Here is a 23,070-nt window from a genome sequence, read left to right as displayed (position 1 = left end):
AAAATAAGGAGAAACTTTTGTTTCAGTGTCGTTTTCCCCCCCCCCCCCCCCCTTTCCTTATTGTATTCACTTTCCCTTACATTAGTGACCCCTCCAGACTGGCCTTGCACTGTCACTGACCCCCTCAAGTGCAGGACTCAGTCAGCAGGTCCTCTCTGGGTACCAGCTTGGCAGCTGTGGTTTGGTTCTGTACTCTCTTCCCCACAGTCCACACATGTCTGGTCTGACTCCTCCGATGACCCCCACCTGTCACTGCAGGCAACTAATCATTAGCTGTGGAGGCATGTCTTGCAGTTGCAGGATGTGGAATGCCTTGTGTCTCCAGTGACTGCTTCCTGGCAGGATAGCTCTGGTGGGTTTGGGTTTGTGTCTGGACAATGTTTGAGCCCATTCCTGCTCTGATAAGGCCTTGTAGATATTTGAGTTCAGTAAAGGTTGGATGATGATTTTACCAGATGTCCATTGAGCTTTAACCTGAATTAGGATTACTATTTGGCTTCAAGGTGAGCATCTAGCCAAGTTTATTGAATTCTTAAATAAAATTAATTCAGTTTGCCAGTGTTTCTCTTTCAAACTATTGAGCTCATTATTATTTTGCCTAATGCATGCTTGATGTTGCCTGTAGATCAGTGGATGATTAAACTCGGTACACACCATCAGTTTTTATTTTATTTTTTTTTTTTGCAAACCAGTGGCTGAATGAAAAAACACTGAAGAGCTTCGGAGGAGCGCTCTGTACTATGTGTCCGATGTCAGTACAGCGATCTCCCTGCTGAGTTATTGTCTTCTGACAGGGGGATTGGCCCACTGCCAAAACACACTGGTGAGCTCTGGCAGTCATTGGCTGCTAGCACTGATTGGATGGCAATCGGATGCTGGTTTTCTAGTATGCCCGTTAGGCCGGCTTCTGTCGGACAGGCGGGTGTACACACAGGCCTAAAATTGGCCGTTTTCTATTGAACCGGCCGATATTTGGCATGTTTGAATACATGTCTAAAGCCCTGTACATGCGCTCAATCTGACCACCATCTGGGCAACAAATATTGAAGAGCAGATGAGCAATTCAAACAGGTGCTACTGCCACCACTTGATGTGGCAGTGGGTAAGGACATTGGTGACTGTTTTTCTATTTTAAGATCCAAACTTTTTTTGTCTTTAAAATATCAAAGCAATTACAATCTCCTACTCTGTCATACAGCCATTAAGTTATCAAGTGAATTCACTGTAAGTATACAGGGGAATATAATTGTATTTTGTGGATACAACAATGTTTGCTAGTAAAAACCAGTATCAAACTTAGAATATTGGCAAGCGTGTTACATATAGCATTGCCCAAAGTGCCCAAAGTGGAGATCTTGCATTCGATTTATTCCTGGTAGATCGCTTAGTTGGATGTGTGTCTTGTGCTGTAGATCCCTCCTGATTGCTATGGCAGATCACCTTGGACTTGTACAGTGAACAGGTTGATGGATCCCCTCCTGGATACTAACGTTGGCTCAGCTGTGACTTTTCCTCCTGAAGGTGACTTTTATTGTCCAAACCCCCTATGACTACGTGCCTTCGCACGAAACGCGTCAAGGAGCGGCTACAGCGGTGTGACGTCACGCCGACCGGCGCCACGAGGGCCCCGGCGGCCATTTATGAAATCAATGTATGACGGGAGCCATTTACGTCTGCAGAGCGGCCTTTTTCATCCATGTGTGGCAACACTATCAAGTGGCGAGGGGCTTTTTGACCAGATCTGACCAGACCCATATGAGGACCCTAGGATTATCTGGAAATATTTGTTCTGAATGCGCATTTGGATTGCGTATCTGGTGAGTGCGCAATCTTTATACCTTTATCACCCCACCTATGAATCCAGCCATTGGGGTTCTTTGAAGACTCTCTTGGGTTTTGGATCACGTTATGGACTTTACTTATCATCTGTAGTCACTTTTTTATGCACTTTATAAGCACCTTAACATTGGTTTATATGTATGTGTATATATTAAGTTAGCGCTGCACCTCCCCCCTTTTTTCTGATTATCCTGGAGGTTCATACGGTACCTTTTTTGGTGTTCAGCTGCTACTGTCTCATTTTCATTCTATTTCATTTTATTAATTTTATAATCTAATTTAAGCGCTCACTTACCCTGAGATTTACTATTGCCCAAAGTGCGTTTGTCTTTAAATATAACCAAGCAATCCACATATACATAGGAAAAATTCCACCAAATTGAAAAAAGTGTCTAAAAGTGATGATCAAATCAATGGTAAATAATCGGCATGCTAAGATCTCTCTCTTGCTGATTGAGGCCTAGGAAATAATGAAGGCAGAACAGTGTCCTGATTTAGATGAAAACGAGAAACCACTTTTGTTAAAAAAGGACAGTTGAGGTTGCAACACTACCATATCCTTATGCAAAACCAGAAAATGTTCCTTACAAGAAAGGGCCGCCAGCTCTGACACCCTTCTTGCCACAGCGATTGCCACTAGAAACAAAATCTTCTGAGTCAACAACAGGACTAGTGGAATCTCCATAATAGGTCAAATGGTGAGTTCTGCAAAACCTCCAAGACCAAGTTCACATCCCATGGACGTAAAGGTAGCCTGGCAAGCAGAGCTTATATGCATTACTACTTGCAGAAAGGTATGAACTAGAGAGTGAGACGTAATGGGCCTTTGGCCAATGCTGAAACATGGCCCTTAATAGTACCAACAGCCAAATTCTTTTCCAAACCTGATTGAAAAAAATGACAGGATCCTACCAATCACATATTTCCCTAGATGCCATCTCCGGAACTCACACCAGGAAATGTAAGCCTTCCAAGTTCTGTAATAAATATTCCTAGAAAATACCTTTTCTAGCACTCAACATAACTGGGATGACGGAATCCGATACTCCCCTATCCGTCAGCATCTGGGTCTCAAAAGCCATTCCGACTGTAAAGCTGGGTGCAATATAAGTGCTTGAGACCGCAGGTCTGGCTGATACGGCAGAGACCACAGCCAGTCTACTGCCAGCTTCACTATGTCCATGTACCAGGCCGAGGAAACCAGTATCACCGTAATAGACTCCTCCATAATCCTATGTAAGAGACGTGACAGTAGCTGAATTGAAGGAAAAGCATGAATTAGGGAAAACTGGTTCCAAGGAATCACGATGGCATCTACTCCTGCCGCGTAAGGGTTCCTTACCCTGCACATGAAAAAGGCTGACCTTGTTGTTGAACCTGGATGCCAATAGATCTATGTCTGGGCAACCCGATCGCTGGCAGATTGCCATGAAAACCTTGGGATGCAAAGCCTACTCCCCCGAAATCAACTGTCAGCGACCGTGATGATTCGCCAGCCAATTCTCTACCCCCCTGAGTGAACGCCGCTTACTAACTTGGAACATATCTCTCTGCCCAGGTCAGAATATAGTTCGCCTCCTCCTGAGCCCTTCGGCTCCTGGTACCGCCCTGGTGGTTGATGTATGCCACTGCTGTGGAAGTGTCAAACGCATCCTTACTGGCCGATCCTGAAGCCTTGATGTCCAGTACCTCAGAGTGAGCCTTATTGCCAGGACATTGATGGGTAGAACCCTTTACCATGGAAGCCATGTTCCCTGAATCTGAATTGTGGCCTCCTCCCAGACAGCCCCCCAACCTGAGAGGCTGAAATCGGTGGTTACCAGTTTTCATACCACCGGTCGAAAAGATTTCCTTCTCTCCATATTCATCAAATAGTCATCAACCACCAATTCAGGCTTTGCAGTACCTCGGGAGACAGAGCAGGAATGTCCAATTCCTATCGCCCGATGCCCGGGGACGTGTAGTTTTTGTACCTTTTTAGACCTGCTGCGGGCAAGCAGCAGGGCTCACCTGTCAGATGGAAGCATTCGGGCAGCAGCGCTGCCGCTGATTGCTTCCACACAGTCCACAGTGTCAGTCTCTCTCCCGCCCCTGCTATATGGCCCGTGCTCCGCTTGCCCATCTGCGGACCCGAGACTGATTCAGTGGGTGCCGCGGGATGTGGTATAGGGGAGGGAAGAGGAGAGTGGACACATCTGCTCCCCTCTCATTCTTTTGATCCGGAAGTGATGTGACGTCTTTTCCGGGTCCAAGTTCGACAGATGATGCAATGTGCACCGCATTACATTCAGTCTAGTACAGGGGATACATGCAGTGTCTTTTAGACCCTACATGTCTAAAAAAATAGAACCTGTCACCAAAAATCATCACATAAAGGACTTTTTGTCCCGTATGGCATTAAAAAAAAAAAGGAAAAGTTTATTTATTTTTTTAAATGCAAGTTACACCCAACTATATAACACCCCCAAATTTTTCAAGGCCCCCCACATATGTATGCACGCACGCACAAACGTAAAAGCACATGCTAAGGCACCTACACATGAAAATGTGGATTTCGATACACATTACATATCGCCGCGCATGCCAGAACGAGAGCAATAATTATAGCACCAGACCTCTGTACACTATACTGATGACCTATAAGGGGCTTTAAAAGTATAGAAAATATAGGGTACTAAAGTTTGTTGCCGTTTCACAAGCGCGCACAAATTTAAGGTTTGACATGTTGGATATCTGTTTACTCGCAACCTTGACTTCCATATTTTACAAAAAAATTGGGTAATTTATTGCTTTTTTTTTTTTCTTAATTTTTTTTTCAAATAAACTTAAGTGTATTTTTTACAGAAACTTTTTGTTTTATAGACCTTTCCTGATGAGCAGCCAATCGGTGCACTGCAAGGTCTCTTCCCCTCCCTGCTAGTCCCCAGGTGTGGTGCTGGAGACAGGCAGGGATGGGAGGAGGAGATAAACCGCTCAGTGTTAAAAAAATATTAACCGTTTAAGTCGCCATAAAGCCCCTTTTTTGTTTTTAAAAGCCCCAGACATTACTTAAAGCAGATTTAAATACAGTTTTGGTTAAAATGTGTGTGTTTTTTTTTTTTTTTTTTTCTTATCAGGACAAGTAGATTGGGACACCGATTTAGTCCCTGGACAAGTAGTTTTTTTCAGAAATGTCCACACCCCTGCAGAGACATATGCCTTCTTGTTCCAAAACCAAATGTTCCTTTGCAGTGGTCTCAAGTGGAATTGCGCATAAGGAATTGTCTTGTATGAGGACACAGTCTTCCCCAGCAACCTCACACAGAGGTGAATTGAAGGAAACCTCTTGGCCCTTAAACTGCAGACCTCCTTCCTCCAGGATGCAATTTTTTTCCCTGGAGGCAGAAATACCATTGCCTGAACCATGTCCAGGACCATCCCCAAATACTCCAGGCTCTGTACTGGCTCCAGGGGCGACTTCTCAAAGTTGAACGCCCAGCTGTTCCAGGATCTTAATCATAAGGGCCACATCCTGCTACACACCTGGCACTGACCAGCTTCTGAGGTACAGATCGTTTAGATAACCTATTATTATTATTATTATTATTATTATTATTATACAGTGTTTATATAGCGCCAAAGGGTTTGCTCAGTGCTGTACATTAGCGAGGGGGACAGAACATGAGACAATACAGTACAATACACAAGGGGTTCGAGGGCCCTGCTCTTTCAAGCTTACAATCTAGGAGGGAGGGGAATAACCCATAGTTCTGACCAGCCTCAACCCAGAGCAAGAATTTTTGTGAAAAATTCTGAGCTGTGGCCAACTGACATGATAATGCTATGGACTGGAAATGCCAAGCCTCTACTGCAAACTGCAGAAATGTTTGGTGAAGAATGAATATTGGCACATGTAGGTATGCGTTCTTGATGTTTGTGGACGCAAAAAAAAAAAAAAAAAATCTTCCTATAAATAGGCCACTACTAACCGAAGGATCCCATACGAAAAGACAAGACATTTAGAAACCAATTCAAACCCTTGAGCTCCAAAATGGGCCTTACATCCCCATTTGGCTTTGGGACTGTAAACAGGTTCGAATAAAACCCCTGAAACCTTTTGTTCGCTGGAACCTCCGTGATCACCCTCTAAGACAACAGGCGATCAAGTGCCTTTAACAAAGCTTTTATTCTTTTCTCTGGATTCATCGGTACATTTGACCTTAGAATTTCGAATCTTATCCCCTCCCTGGTTTTTAGTCTGTACCCCAGAGACACAGTGGAAATGATCCACTTGTCTTGGATTAGAGCCCTCCAGGCAGGAACAAAATTCAAAAGCCCCCCCCCAATCTGAACGAGTGGGAGCACCCCTTCATAAGGAGGCGGACATTGGGGATCTGCCTTGGTTGACTTTTGCACCCAGGGCCTCCTTGAGTTCTGATTCTGAGGTCTACCCCTGGAGGCTGGGGCCTGTGTATGGCGTAACTACTAGTAGTTGAGGGGCCTAAGCCCCTGACTCCTTAAAAGAAGGGTACTTGGATTTTATAGGGCAGAAGATAACTTTACCCCCCCCCCCCCTCAAATCCTTTAGATATATTTGTCCAAATATTCCCCAAACAGTCGCTCCCTATGAAAGGGAAAACTTGCCAACAACTTTTTGTACAACAGTTCTTTGGACCAACTCTTTAGCCACAAAATCCTGCACATGTGTACTGATAAGAGGGCCATGGAGAAATTTGCTGAAGTGAATCCTTAAGAGCATCAACTACAAAACATAAAGCACGTGAAAAATCCTTGTCCGAATATTCCCCTTGCACCGATGGTCTTCCAACCAGCCGTTTGACATGGTTAGATTCTGAAAATGCCAATAGTTGCCACTGCTAGCTGTGTGGCAGAACCTGCCAGGGAGAAGGAGGCCTTAAGGAGACACTGCAGCTTTTTATCTGCTGGATTCTTGAAGACCTGGATATTATCCACAGGACATGTTAAAGACCTATTTGGGGATGAAACGGCTCCATCCGCTACAGGCATACCCCACTTCTTAAAATTTTCTTTCATGAGGTACAAAAAAGACCTCTTTGGTGCAACAAAAACCCTATTTGGGTGATCCCAGTCAGCATACATAATTTGCGCCAGCAGAGGATGCACTGGAAAGGCCTGAGTACTCTGCAGAGGCTTCAAAGAGCCCAGAGAAGATTTGGGTAACCTCAGAGGTTTCTTTTGGAGTTAGCCTGAACCCAGATCGTACCATATCAGTGAAGTCCTGTACTGATAACTTCTGAGATTGGGAGGAAGAGACCGCCTGCTTCTCTTCAGGCTGTGACCCTTCAGACAGAGACTCCACTGCCTGACCTTCCAGCTCTTCCTCATGTTCCACCCATTCCCGCCCCAGGATTGGTGGTTCTAGTGACTGAGATCTCTACCGTTTCTTAGTCCCCTGAGAAACAAACAGTCATCCCTGTGATCTTTGCCTCGGCATATGTAACCAAGAATGATCATGCTTCAGCCCTAGCAGGTTTAGAGGATGACTCCCCAGTAGTAGCCACAATGCCAGATAAACGCAGAGTGGCTCAGATTGTCCAGTCGCTTCTGGCCTCTAAGGAGAGGATACTACAGTGGACATTCAGCTAGGCTCCTCAGAACCTGGCGGCAGTACATTAGTACCCCTTCCTGCCTCCCCATCTCCGCTTTTTGTAATACGTTACTTCACTTAGCTTAAACACAGAAAACAAGATACAGCTATGCAAGTAGTGTGCTAACAAAACGCTCCATTCAATCTGCTGACCTCATGGGCCGCCAGAGGCAGCCTCCTAACTGACTGGCCAATGCAGTGTGTCCCAGCCACAGGAATCCACCAGCAGCAGCCCATATGTGCCCAGGGCCCCTGATAAATCAACATGGCCAACTTCTGTTTCCAGCTGCTACTGTGCATGCGCTTGCAATCTCGTGCACGCCCACAACCACATTCTTTTTAAAAGGCTCCCTCTAGTGGTCCACCCAGAAGCAGGCAGGCATACATTTTCCCTTAGCTAAGTGCTGTGAGCACTCCCCCTGGTGGTAAATTGACCAATTGCACCAAGAACCTCTTCTTTTTTTTTTTTTTTTTTTTTTGCTCTCCCCCCCTGCAAAACCTGTTTTTGTTTTGTTCCCCTTCTGAAAGAAAAAAGAGGTAGCTTACCAGTCCCTCTGCAGGTCCCTGACTTCCTAAAGGCAACCACGTTCGACCATCACAACGGACATTGTCATACAGACCTTCAAGGACTCGGTTCCCATAATGTGGGGCCACTGCCTCAGACCTGTATAGCACCCCACTGGAAAGCGCCTTGGTCAGATATAAACTGCACAGGCTTCCATATACACGGGGTCCAGCGACGTCAGGCTGCTTTACAGACAGTCCCGATTTATTTTTCTCCTTATCCAGCGATGCTTGGATACCATCAATTTGTTTTCTCATAGCTTTCCGAATAAAGTCCTTGATTCTCAACGGAACAAGCAACACTTTCAGTGACCATCCACCTTACAGACACTGTCAAAACTGAAGTACTTCCTGTGTAGGAGGGGTTATATAGGAGAGGACTTCCTCTTTGATTGGCCAGTGCCCATTCACCTATAGGTGGCATATAACCCACATAGTCATGAATAGCCTGCTCTGTGTCCTGTGATGTACGTTAAAGAAATTATACTTTGAGCTCACTGAAGAAGGGGGGGTGTCATTAGAGAGTAAAGTTGTGAAGTTCCTCTTTAAACTTGTTTTCTTCAAGGTGCAAGGTTCATATTTTTGTGATGACTTTAAAGTAAATGGCTTCTCACTAAATTTTATATATGGGTCTTTTTTTTTATTATTGTTCAAACTTATCATATTCTCCTATAATTGCCTCTTATCAAGGGTGAATCGTTTGACCTCAGTTAATCATTCGTGGGGTTGTTCGTGCACTTTATTAATTTATTTGCCCTACTTTGTTCCCTTTCCAGTCCCACAGCATCCTTTTGGTGAACTCTTGATCAATATCATCTGCATAAAATATGTTGCTATGTGTTAGAAGGTACTCATTTGTCTTGATACTCCCATTTTATCCCATTTAAAACCATTTCTCTACATTACACCTAATTTTCAAAGTATATGGCGCATAATTCATTGCATTAATATCCTCTTACAAATTAACACACTGTCAACTTATATTTGACTAGAACAGGGCCTCCATACTTTCTAAACAAAGGGCCAATTTAACGTTCTTCAGACTTTAGGGGGCCATTGGGAGCAGAAAATGTCCTGGCATTAGTGGGGGAAAACAATGCCTCATCTTTGGTGTCATTGGGAGGAATAGTGTCCCATCATTGGTGTCAGTGTCGGGGGGGTCATTAAAAACGAGGCTCAGCCAACTGTTTTTACTTACCCCCAACCACAAGTGTGAACAAGTCCTTATAGAGTAAAGGAAAACCATGGTTTTTAAAACAGAGTTCCAGTGAAAATGTAGAAAAAATAAGTCAGCAGCTACAAAAACTGTAGCTGATGACCTTCAAAAAAAGTCACTCACCTGTCCCTTGATCCACCCCGCAGCCTGTATTACCAGCTGTCCTGTGTTCCCGGCGCCGGGCATCTTCAGTGTGGGCAGCTGGCTGAGACAGCTTGCGGCTTCACAACCAGGTGCCCGCTGTGCATGCGCAAGTAGCTTACGCTTTCTGAATTCGCGGTCCGAATATGGACTGGGTGACAGTCTTGTCTGGACCGCGGCCACACCACTTAGCAGCCTGAGTGTACTCCTCTCGCCGCTGCCGCTGTTTGAAATCGGGAGGAATGGCAGGGTGGACTCCTATTCTGTATGCACTTGCCTGCCACTGCTGTGGTCACCGCTGCTGTTGTCACAGCAGGGAAGAGGGCGAGAGGAATGAAAGGAAGGATTCCTCTTCTAAGTGTACCGGATTGCTGCCACTGCTGCTGAAGTCACAGCAGGGAGGAGAGCAGGAGGCACTGCAGGTCTACAGTGGGAGCGGGGGAGGTGAGCCAATGTTTCATATTAACAAGCAGGTCACTCCCCTTTTAACAAGAAAAGTTGGGCAGCTCAAGTGCTCAGTGGAGCCTCCTGCCCTCAGTTCAGCGGTTGCGGCAAGTTGGTACGTTCAGAAGGGGAGTCCTTCCTTCCATTCGTCCCGCCCTCTTCCCTACTGTGAGAAGGACAGCTGTGATATGGGGAACTGTGATGTTAGAGAGGGATCTGTGATATGGGGGGCTGTGATGTGAGAGGAGGGAGCTGTGGATATGAAGGGTCAGATGTCAGAAGGGGGGAAACGGTGATCTGGTGGGTCGTGATTGTAAGAGGGACTGTAATGTCTAGGAGGTACTGTGATGTAAGTGGGGCTATAATGTTGGGGGGCTCTAACATGAAAGGGAGTTGTGATGTACGGGGGGCCTGTGATGGGAAAGCGGAGACTGAGGACATTCATTGGGGGCTGCGATGTGACAGACCTGAGTAATAAAAGAATAATGAGATTCGGACCTCTGCAGGAAGAAAATGTTACCAACCGGAACTCTGTGAATTTTTTAATTCAGTACCACTGGCCTAGGCGATCACAGCAGAAACTGTGGGAGCTGGTACCTGTCAGTTTCAGGCACCTACTCTACACCCCCCCCCCTTCCTAGCAGTCATTAAAGGCAGAATTTCCCCTTTTGGGTGGGAATGGCTTTAAATACCATAAAAAAAATGCCCGGTTTGTCTCCAAAATTATAGAAAATTCATTTGAGTACAGATCTGCATGACGTATTTGTCAAACTATCGTAGCATTGGAAACAGCAAAGTGGCCTGGCGATGAGGGGATATTACAGGCTGCTGCTCAAGTGATTAAACGAGCTCTGTAAAAGTACACCACTGTTTGACTTTTTCTTTCTTTCGCTCCTAGTTTTGGCATAAAGCTTGCTTCCACTGCGAGACCTGCAAGATGACTCTGAACATGAAGAATTACAAGGGATATGACAAGAAGCCATACTGTAGCGCGTAAGTGGAAATCAGATTGTTTTTGTTTCACAACTCAATGCTCAGTACTTTTGTTCATAAAAAAACAGCCCTTGTGAGCCGATGACTGCATTTATGACTATTGGTCTAGTTCACTAAAAAGCTACTTCTACCTTCTGTGTTCAGTGGGTGCTTTACAGTGCATTGCTTGTTTATCCACTACACATCTACTAATCATGGCCTTAAGAGAAGTGTGGGAATAAAAAAAAAAAATAAAAATAATATATATATATATATATATATATATATATTTGAGTAATCAACACCGCAGTTCTCTCACTTCTTGGGTCTGCTCTGAGCAGGGAGAAGTGATTGTCAGCCACCGCTCTCTGCTTTACCCCTCCAGCGCAAACTGGAGCGCTGGGCTGTGGAATGGGGGGGTTTCTGAGCCAGCTGTTGGTCAGGCATCTGGGCAGATTCCGACATTATTGGGATCCCTGCAGAGCTTGGACCAGCTCTGTGACCTCCACCAACAGCACTGGGTCACCCAGAGAAGTATGGCTTAACACCTTCACGCCGGAGCCTCCCGGCCCTTTAAGCGTTTCAGGAGGCGGGGCGGGGTTTAGGGTCATGTGATACGCCGTCACGGCGGTCACATGATCGGGAAAGGTCCCGATCGAAAGAGGAGTACTGGACATGTGTGCTGGGAGCGGGCAGGGTGCGCGCTCTTGGCACATATGTCCTTTTTTGATCGCAAATGTGCGGCCGCTCGGCGTCTAGGCCCAGACGCTGGGAGGTCGCATATTTGCGTTCGGCCGGCGTGAACAGGTTAAAGATGAACTCCAGCTTTTGGTACACTTTACAAAGGAATGATGTCCCTCACTAACATGTGATGCCGCTGGATATGCTGTATAAACTGTATGTAGATGAGGCTACATACAGCATACCGCACTGTGTTCCGGGGGCAGGCTGAGAACTTCCCATCTCAGACACGTAACACAAAGTCTGTCTGAGTGACGCTAAGCCAATCTTAGAAAGCAATTGTATTTCTAGCAATGAATACAAAGCTTCCTCTGATTGGGTCAGAGGTTGTGACATCATCAGCCGTCTTCTCTGATCCAATCAGAGGAAGCTTTGTGTTCATTGGTAGAATACATTGCTTTCTATGATGGGCTGAGTGCCTTTCAGACACTCTATTGTGTTCCGGGTCTGAGAGACGATGGTTTCGGCTCGCACCCAAAACACAGTGCTGTATGCAGCCTCAGCTGCATACAGTTTATTCAGCACATCCAGCGGCCTCACGTGTTAGTAAGAGTTTGTTTAGGCCAGCATGTAAAGTGTAACAAAACTGGATTTCAGCTTTAAAGAGCTTTGGCCATACTTCTTCTTTTAAGCCCTGGTTCACACTGATGCGATGCAGTAAATGCAGCGAACCCTGTGCGTTTGCAGCACATTGAAATAACACCCTGAAATCGCTTGCAAAACTGTGCGATTGTCTGTCAGAATCTGATCACATGGGTGTGAACACTCCTGTAATGTGGTTCAGATTTGGTAAAAAACAAAACAAAAAGGTCCCCGCACCATTTTGGTGCTGATGCAATGCAATTTGAGCCGTACAAAATGAATGGCTCAAACCGCACCGCAAAGACATAGCATATGATTTGCACAGGAATGTGGTGCGATTCCTGTGCGAATCACATGTGTTGTCTTGCACCGCACAAATGTGAACCTAGGCTTAAAGTTAAAGTGGTTCTAAAGCCTCAAGGTTTTTCACCTTTAATGCATCCTATGCGTTAAGGTAAAAACCTTTTCTGCTGCAGGTCTCGCAGCCCCCCCCCTTATTCTTGCCTGATCTGATCCATTGACTTTCATAGCAGCAGCTCTCACTGCTGTCTCCCTCCTCATTGGGCAGATTGATAGCAGTGGGAGCCATTGGATCCTGTCAATCAATCCCAGTGACGAGGGGGCGGGGCCGAGTCAATGGGGCACGTGAACGAGCATGCACGAGTGCTCCAGTGGGAAGCAGCTTCCCGTGGGAACCCTGGACAAAGGGCAGGAGTCTGGAGTGCCGGCAGAAGACCCGAGAAGAGGAGGTTCGGGGCCGTGCTGTGCAATTCCAATTGCATAGAGCAGGTAAATATAGAGATGTTTGTATTTTTGTTTTTTTGTTTTTCCTTCTACAATCCCTTTAACCTGTTAATGATATATGGGCATCGCTGTTGCTGAACTCCTTTTGAAAAGTTATCTGGCTTTTATGGTGACCCCACTCTCCATTACTATATGTGATATGAAAAGTGACTGATAAATCCATAAGGGGTGGAATATATTTTATTTGAATACCATAGGGTACACTGTATTTGTATTTTTTTAATTTTTATATACGATCTACTACAGAAATGGTTTTGTGTTCTTTAGTCTTCTATATTTTTTTGATTTCTTTTTTCCTTTTGTTTAGAAGAAGCGGGTGGGATATAACTAAATTTTTATTTTAAAATTTTATACTGTAGAATAATTTTTACATTTGTTTGCATGCATGCCTGGAAAGGAAAGTGGAAGTAAAGTCAGAAACCTTTAAACTAGCTTCTTCAGAAACCGTGAATAGCAACAGAAACCTCTGTTTCTCTCATGCCAGAAACTGCAGACAGGCAGCTAGATGGAGAGCCAAAACACATCTGTATAAACTATTTGTGGACAAGTGTACACTGGTGTTTGTGCATTGCTTCTGGCATTGGTTTGTAAACCATTCATCTTTATTGTACAGTGCAGAACATGGAAACTGATATGAAACACCATGGCTAGCCTCAGGGTGCTTTGCAGGTCCAGGGCTGTAGTTCATTCTTGGACACTGAACACCCCTTGGGGGAGGGTGGTGGCCGTATGCCCACTGCAACAGGACCAGCAATTTGGACAAGGAAAGAAAGAATCTCCCTGTATATGTTCCAGGCTTATATGTGTTCATGAATCTGTAGTTTAGACTACATCCTTATCCTGCAAGACATACAACAGTGCCATGCACACAAACCGTTCAGTGGTAACCGGGGGTAGGGAGACTTGTGTTTTTGCCTTAACTTTCTTATCGCACTATTCAGTTTTTTAGGTAATGATATTATCGTGTTTACCTATTTGTTGGACTTTTTTTCATCTCCCTCCTCTCTCTAGCCGTAAGGTGCTTATACTGTTAACCGTTTGGGCCTGTGGACCCTTTTTTCCTGTTGTGGCTATATGTGTTGTTTAGATGCAATGTTGCCCTCTCCTCAGTTATTGTTTGTGGATCTTTCTGGTCTAAGAATTGGTTCCTGTGTCCTGTACTGTACAATAAAGGGAAGAGGAATTTTGAGGTCATTGTAAATTTCCTACAGTACATGACACAGGTTCCTCCTTTCTTTTCTGTGATTTTAATCATTGCTTGTGAACTAAACTGGAGCCTCACGTGGTGGGCAGAGTTATATAGGGACACTAAGGGGTGGATTCAGCGAAGCTTTTTCCAGTGTTCAGTCACCTAAAGGTAGTGTATAACCCATGGACTTTGAATCGGTTACCTGATTACTGTACTCAAAGATATGTCAACATTTTTCCCTATTTAAAGATGTAGAATACAGTGTCTAAATTTCCGAATCTTATGGAGCAGTGTACATATTTTGTGTTGCCCTTGCCATGCATTTTTTTGCTTTTATTCTCCCTGCAAAGTGATTAAGAATGCATTCTAAACTGACTAACTGTAGTAATAAAGGTTCAGCGTTTAAAAAAAACAAAAAGAAAAAACTAAACAAAAACTACAAACCTGTTATACTTGCTTTCTCTGTGCAGTGGTTTTGCACAGTGGAGTCCTGATCCTCCTCTTCTTAGGTCCCCCGCCAGTGCTCATAGTTCCTGCCCTTTGGCCAGTGCCCCCAATCAGGGTCGCTTACATTGGGGTACCACTGGGGCTCCTGTGAGGGGCTCCAGACCTGTCACTTAACAGGGGGGCCCAGCCAGCAGCAGGTCCCCCAGTTCAAAGCCCAACCCTTGCCTGCCATAGCATTTGAAGGTCTGTTTGTCAGCTTTTAATTCACACGCCTGTCGCACTATATTATTCAGGATTTATATAGCGCCAGCAGTTTGCTCAGTGCTTTACAATATAACGGGATACAGCAACAATACAGTTCAATACAAGAGGGTTAGGAGGGCCCTGCTCCTTGGAGCTTACAATCTTAAGAGCTATATGATGACACAATTTAGAATCTTCAGTTTTGTGTACACCTTATCCTCCTCCAATCATAAGCATTGCACTACGTATGCTCTCCACTCTAGTGGCGATTTCCCCCCCACTGTGCTCTTCCATTGCTGTAGGACATCTTGACACCTCCAACCCACCATCTCAAACATATTAGGAGCACTATGCAGTGTTATGAGACTGGCTTGCTCACTCATCTGACCTTCTCTAAATTCTGCTTTACAAAGCACTTCTGCAAAATGCTTTACAGTCTACCTCAAGCATATGCATCTTTTTCCATTGCTGGAAAGTTCTATCCCCCACAAGCTGGGTTTGTCGGTTTGAGTATCTGAAGGCAAGGTCTTTGCTTACATTCTCTCCATCTTTTACTAGTGCTACTAATCTCTTGATAATAGTGTGACTTCTTGCACTGCTTTTTTGAACATGAGTGCCACTTCTAGCACATTCATATTCATTGCTACTGACAGAATAGCTGGCATATTCACTTACTAAACGCTCTAAATCAACAACTATTTTTAATCCTTATGCTTCTAGTCTTGGGAAATAGGAAGGTTTATTATGTTTATTTTTATTTCTTCAGTTGCTTCCTGGTTTCTGGACTAGGCCAAAATGTCATATATCCCTTGGGTCTTCGTGGGCATTTTTATTTATTTCATATGGAAAAGGAGAGGAGGGGCTTTCTCAACTAAGCACACCCTCTACCTGCATGCCTGAGCCAAGGGGAGATGAATTCCAGGAAGTGCTACATGAATCATCTGCCCTTACTCAAGATGGCTACAGTCAGAAATGCTAGGGGGTGTGTTTTTCAAAGTGATTTCTCAGCAAAATAAAGCATGAAGACATGGATAGATGGGTAATTGTGCAATGCATATTAAAAATGAATTAGTGTTTTCAGTTTGTGGTGCTTAAATACAGTTTAGTTCTGCTTTGGATTAGCCTAGGAGTAATCTGAGGCCCCATCATCTTGCAAGTTCAACACCACTTAATTTAAAAAGTAATCTAGCATTTATTTGTATTAATATACAGGATTTATATAGCGCCAACAGTTTGTGCATATAATTTTACATCAGCCACTTAAATATTTAAAGCAGTGTTAAACCCATAAACAAAATGAAATAAATTGAAGCTTACCAAGCCTTAGATGTGATGGCTTTTTTTTTTTTGCTTTCGTTATTTTAACCTTTTGATTTGGCTAGTAAGTCTAAGATCAAGACCCACTTTTTTTACCCAGAGTGTTTTTTGTTTTTCATTATAATTTGACAGGTGGGCGGATGGCCAGCCCTGAATGTACAATTTTGTGCTCAGATTAAGACAAACCGCTATCTGCATGCAGTCTTTCCCCCTATAGACTTACATGGGCTGTCTTCGTGCAGCACCTTGCAGGCCCCGCTGCATGAACGAGTAACAAATACAGTGTACATGCCTCAGCGCCTGTGCAAATGAGGACTATTGCTGAGACTTAGGCTTTAGCCCACATTTTTCCAAAACACAGGGTTAGTTACATCAGGGGGCTAAAGTATAAAAGTTATTTTTCATTTGTGGTGATTCCGTCCAAATATTCCATACCTTAGTAAATTTAGCTGGACATCCCCGAGAGGTATTGGTAGCTTTATATAGGGGTATAGAAGTATTTACCAGAGCTTTCTGAAAATCCAAAGAGGGGGCATTAGGGGATTTCCACTTAAGACTTTGGCCTTCCTTGCCTAAAATAGAAGTAAACTAAGAGTTTTGGTTGCTTGGAGGAAAGCCAAAGCGCTCACCAGACCAAGCAGGCAGATATCTATCTATAGACTGCAGTATAGGTCATGATGGCTTCAGCCCACATTTTAACCAAGTTTTTCAAATTTTATAAAGCCAATGTTTTTTGCCAAATGTTTCAATGTGGATATATCAGACAATGCTAGTTTCAATCGCAAGGTTTTGCAGTTGATAAATCGTAGAAGATACTGTCCTGCTGTCTCTGGACTGAATATTCTAACACATATATCGTGTGAAGGCCTACTAATTTAATGTAATTTGAATGTCATGTTTAGGCAGGCTATCGTGCTACATATTCGTCAATATAAATTTTTAAAATAGACATTGTAAGGATGTACAATCAAATTTGTAATTTGGCGGAAAAAGCAGAATAAAAAATGCTCCTAGTGGCTCGTATTGCACAAGAGTTTGAGCGTTTTGAATATTTGCTTTTACAAGCATTTATTTTTCCAAAACATTCCCCTCTGGTCATTTTTCACTTTAATAATCAATGTACACCTGAACACAGCAAGCATTTTTTGCCCAAAAGTGCCTCTCAAAACCACACTTGTAATGTGTTTTTTGTTTTTGGGGGGGGGGTTGCGTCTCTGTAAATATGACTGTAAATGCTCAAATGCGCAAGGACAGAAAAACTAGCACAGCGTTGCTCATACAACTCCACATGAAGACCAAGCCTTTTCTGGCACCTTTTTGTTTACATGTAACAATCAGTATTTTTTGCTAGAACATTTCTAAGAACCCCCAAACATTATATAGTTTATTAAAGCAGAGGCCCTAGGGATTAAACCGGTGGATTTTGCTATTTTTTTTATGTGTCACACAGTATTTGTGCTGTGATTTTTCAAACGCTTTTTTTTTTTTAATGCAAAAAAATACGTAGCCCAGTTTTTGGGTAAACTATAATAGATGTTAGGCTGAGTACATAGATACTTAACATGTCATGCTATAAAATTGCGCGCCCAAGCCATTGTGAAAAGCGATGTAAATGTTACTGTCCATAAACAGGGCTTTAAAATCCTTTACAGGTCACCACTGTAGATTTAGAGAGGCCATTTAGTGCTAGCATTACTGCCCATGATCTGACATTCGTGGTAACACCTCACATGTGTAGGATGATTGCTGTTTGCATGAATCTTGACTGTGCGCAAGCATGGGGGGATGGGCGGGGACACTTACATTTTAAGCGATTGCGTAAAAAAATAAAAAGAAAAAAAGAATGTATTTATTGCTGTCACAAGGAATGTGAACATCCCTTGTGACCGCAATATGCATGTGACGGGTACTCTTTATGGAGCTATCTGGGGTCAATAAGACCCCAAAGCCCTCCTCTGCCCTTTTAAAAAAGCATTTAATCAAACCAAGATCTGTATGACTGAATGCTTTTTCTTTTATTAAAATGGCGCCATTTAGTCCCCAGTAAACTGGAAGTGATGTCAGCTCATTGCTTCTGGGTTACTATATCACAGAGCTGAACTAAGCCAATCCAGTCTGGCTCTGTGATCAGCCTATGGTAGCGCCAGCAGGTCGATCAGGACTCCCGGTGGCAAGGGAGTTCACGTTAAAGCCACAGAAGGGTTGGGCATCCTCTCCTGCTGCTGCTGCTTGTAATGGCAATCAGGAGGCTACTTAACCACTCTGATTGCTATTACAAGAGAGCCGACCGTAGGCTATAAAAAAATAAAAATAAACTGTACCGGGACGATGTCAGTCCAGTGATGTACCACGTATGTCATTTGTCAGCAAGTAGATAAGCAACATTTTTTAATGCCCACTGTGCATTTGGCCAAAAGGCAGATTTTTCAAGCACAGAATGTGTTGCGTGAGGTTTTCATACAGTAAGTTGTTTGGTCCACATTAAATTTCTCTTAGACACATTTGAACTACAACTCACAGAAATCACACTGTTCAGTAAAAATAAGTGTCATGTGTCTTCTTGCTGTGCTTATGTGTGGGTTTTTTTTTTTTTTTTTGTGTATGGCTTGGATGAAAAGATATCTTTTATAAAGATTTGGGCCTACTCATGTCCCTCTGAATTGTTCTAATTTCATGGTTTTCCATCCAAGAGTAAAACCACAAAATGTTATGGTTACACACTCCTTTGCAGCATTGATTACATTTCTGTGATGTTTACCTAGAGTGAATGTCTGCATGAAAATATTTACTACATCAGGGCAGAGGATGTTTGCAGTGATAACTTGGCTCTTGTTATTTCTTTGCAGCCTTTAACATGTCTGCACTGCACAGTTGAAACTCCTCCTCCTATTACACAGGCAGGAAGGCAAGTCACTTCTTGCATTCTTGTTTCTGACCTAAATCCTACAGGCAATTGACCTTTTGTAGTGTGATTATGTAGCTGCCAAAGTCCGTTGGTTCTTTTTTTCATAAATTGTATAATCTTTTCCTAAGTGTATCCCACGTCTTGCTGATTGCTCATAGTGTCAAAATGTTCCCTGCAGTAAAGATAGGTCCTCTTCTCATCCCTGAACTTCCAGCTTTGTGGGCGTCAACTTCTTCAGCATTGCAGTATAGTGAAGTTGTCCCGATGGCTCTCCACTTCTCCATTCATATGTCATTGTTTTTATAGAATGCAACACATTCTGTTCTGTGATTAAAGTGGAGAGCTAATGGCCCTTTTATCATCCCTGTGTTGTTGCTGCACAGTAAGTTTCAGCGCCTGAAGTTTGGTGCTCACTCTGTGTGAAGAGAAAAAACACCACAACCCACAAATGGTACACTCCTCATTAGAGGTGATTTATTTTTACATAGCCGATATCCCAAAATGTTTTCCTCAGCGTTCAGCTTTAACCACCTCCCGCCCGCCATATAGTCCAATGACAGGCGAACGGTGGTTCTCTCATTCTGTTAGGCAGTCTTTTGACATCCTTCCATTCTCACCGTGCATGCGTGGCTCAGGGAGCGCCCAGAGCGGCGATCGGCGGTGCTCTGTGTCCCTCGGACACAGCGGATCACCGATCCACGGAAAGAGCTGAAGATGACGGCTCAGTCATGTGATCAGCTGTGTCCAATCACAGCTGATCACATGTAAACAGGGAAATGCCGGTTACACTGTTCAACAAATTTTTATTTTTTGCCAGTTTTGGAAACAAAAGGATTCATTTCTTAATGAATTTCACATTCTGAGTTCAAATATAACAATGAAATTTGTCAATTGGCTCTAGTTTTTCTGTAAACGGAAAGTTTTCTACTATAGGCGTAATGACTACATAATGCACAATAATTATATAGATAGATGTCTTCCACAAATATAAAGCAAGTGATATTGACTACATAACAAAGCCTAAATGGCATAATATATTGCATAGGATTACCAAGAAAAATTACAGCCATAAGCTAAGTTGAATCATTTTAATACTTAGGATTCTCACTAGTTTTGTCTTCAGTTTGTGTCGGTTTTGCTTCTCTTGGCTTTTCTCTTGTATTCGAGGAAAGGGCTATCTCTTACAACTGCACGTGACTACACGCTTCAGGTTCTTCCTCACTTGACTCAACCACGAAGGATTCTGGTGCTTTAGGAATTGGTAGCCCCTCTCCATGAGCAACTGGACGTTTTGCCGATGGAATATTTGGATAGTGCACAGATAACTTTTTCTTCTTATTTAGCCCTTTTACAATTGGAGGCACCATACAAAAGTAACAATTACTGACATGATCTGTTGGCTCTCTCCAAATCATTGGCACAGCGAAAGGCATAGATGCCTTTTTTCCATTTTTTTTTCCATTCAACCATTGCTCCAGTGCCGTCCCACAAGAATTGCAGCATATATGTGGTGCCCAGCTCTTGTCCTGGTCTCCTATCTTGCAGCCAAAATACAAGTTGTAGGCTTTCTTAATCATTCCTGTTATCCTCCTTTTTTGTGAGATAAAAGTTATTTCACCGCAGATATAGCAGAAATTATCTGCTTTATTCACACAAGTTCGAGGCATTACTGAGTAGCCTATATAAGCATAAAATGAAATGTAAAGACGCTGTCGAACTACAATCAGCTACAGATACTGCAGCTTTTATGCAGTGAAGTGATGCAATTAAAGGCTAATATTGCATCATCTCAGTATACATGCAATTTTCTATTGGTCACCAGTATCAATTGCGCAATATGCAGCTGAAGTTGCATCATAATTTTGAATGGTTTACGTCATTAGATGGGTGAATATTGACTAAACAGTTTGGAATGAGCGCAACTCAATATAACAACTTATTAAAATTAACAAATTTGTAGGAAAAGCTGCTAGCATAAAAAGGCATACCACGGCACCTCAGTAATCAATATAAAAGTCTTAGTAATGCAGCGCTTGAGATAAATAATGTAGCAATAACCAGATAGAACAACAGCTGAGATGTGTTCATAGAGAGTGTTCATATGTGGTACACTTAAGTCCGCAAAACAGAAGATATTCCAATATGGTAGAGATCACCTGGTGCAAAACAGTCCTGGATGCTCCGTGAAAGAGTAGTACAATAATGCACTTACCAGAAGTACATACAAACTGAGCGTTGTATGTAACAAATCCGTGAGGTCATCAAGGTCTGGTCACTGGTATGGCGTCATCTAGGGCTTGTAGTGGGTTCCCAGGAATGGTGTCACTCACGCTTGGGGGCCACATCAAACTCACCAGAGGGTCCAACGTTGTCCAGACTCCTGACGCTACTCCACCTTAAATGGCTCGAAACATAACGAGCCCGGGAGGCAAAATAGTGCTAATAGTGTAGTAACGTTTATTTAAGGATCCAAAAACATCAATCAACTGCAGGACACTCACATGTAGCACAGCATTGGCTTAAAGTATATCCCCATAGAAAGCAATAAATCATATGGTTGGCGTCAAATTGAGGGATTCCCCTGACATGTTTCGTGCGGATTGCACATTATCAAAGGGGTGAATCCTCTCAATGAGACGCTCTTCTAAATACATATTGCCGCGCATGCGCAGTGGCCGCCACGCGCCGCTACGCGTGACCGACGTCACACGCCGCGGCCATATTGGAGTCAGCCTGCATCAAGAGACACAGTGCCAACCAGCCAGGCATCCTCCCTGCAGACATGTCTCACCCCGCCGCCACTGCGCAAGCGCCAGCAGACGCAGCTGCAGGGGGGACTGTCATAATAGATGGGATGCAAAGAGGTAAAGTCAAGGGGTTGAACACTATACCTCACGGCAATAGAATACATCCCCCAATCCCGGGAACACACAGACCGAACCCCATTGACATACACGCCTATGCAACAGGGTATGTGTCCCAAGTATTGAATAGACGGACTCCATTTTATTGAAGCCCTTCTGCATATGCACTCATTAGTATTTCACAGGAGTTAAATTGTACTCCATTCCCGCAAATCTATCTTTATGGGCATATAAAACCTATTTTGTTCTATAGTAAAGTATCATGTGCATAAAATCACCTTATGAAGTCAACATATATTAAAAAATGCAATAATCCTAAAAATCCAATGTATAGGATAAGGTAAAACATTAATATATAACAAACATACAAGAGGCAAATAAAAATTAGTCCATAAAAACATGTGCAATAATAATAACTCCTATTAAGGAGTAGGAAATGACACCGCCTTAAATAGTATCATTAAAGAGTCTCAAACATAATGTAAAATCAATATATTAGTAATGCTAGTGTCTGATATTTGTTAAGTACCAATATATGCGTAATACTTAGTGGAAAAATATATAATCAAATGGAGGTTTAAAAATTATTTAATTTCTGATGGGCCGTATTCAACTATTGTCTATGAAACAGTTTATGTCCAAATCCACATTCAAGCCATGTGGGGATAAGGACTTCATGTCCACTATCCATTTTGTTTCAAATTGAGACACGGCCCTTCTCTTGTGTCCCCCCCTCCAGTGAGGTGTAATAGAATCAATGGCAATAAATTTTAGTAGTGTAGGGTCTCTATCATGATAGTCCCTGAAATGCTTAGAGAGTGAGTGGTACTTGAAACCCTTCTTAATGTTATTAAAATGTTCCCTTAAACGGTCCCTCAGGCGTCTTGTGGTCCTTCCAATATACTGAAGCCCACAAGAGCATTCCAAAAGATAGACCGTATGCGTACTGTTGCATGTGATTAGTGGTCGTATAATATAGTTTCTACCCGTCACATTTGATTTGAATTCTTTAATTCTTGTTTTGCGTATCCCATTATATCGACAGGCTATGCATTTATTACACGGGTAGAAACCCACTAAACCAAAGGTTGAAGACATATTTTTCGGTGGGTCCACCACATTAGGAGCAACAGTGAGTCGTAGTGGTGTGGATTTCCGAAAAGAGATCTCGGGAAAAGCTGGGATCACCTCACT

At 43.3% G+C, this 23,070-nt stretch overlaps 1 protein-coding gene across 1 annotated transcript in view; it reads left to right on the top strand.

Annotated features, from left to right (window-relative positions):
• LASP1 (LIM and SH3 protein 1) overlaps nt 1-23,070 on the top strand; it is a 152,673-nt gene that overhangs the window by 28,549 nt on the left and 101,054 nt on the right. The window contains exon 2 of the mRNA XM_089657328.1: nt 10,711-10,805. Within this exon, the coding sequence (XP_089513454.1) occupies nt 10,711-10,805 (95 nt within the window). The remainder of the gene's footprint in view (nt 1-10,710; nt 10,806-23,070) is intronic.

Source organism: Staurois parvus, unplaced genomic scaffold (assembly GCF_062004578.1).
Source record: "Staurois parvus isolate SC_StPar_1 unplaced genomic scaffold, SC_StPar_1.0 ptg000983l, whole genome shotgun sequence".
In the NCBI taxonomy this organism is placed as follows: Eukaryota; Metazoa; Chordata; class Amphibia; order Anura; family Ranidae; genus Staurois; species Staurois parvus.
This window is presented reverse-complemented; position numbering and strand designations above follow the sequence as displayed.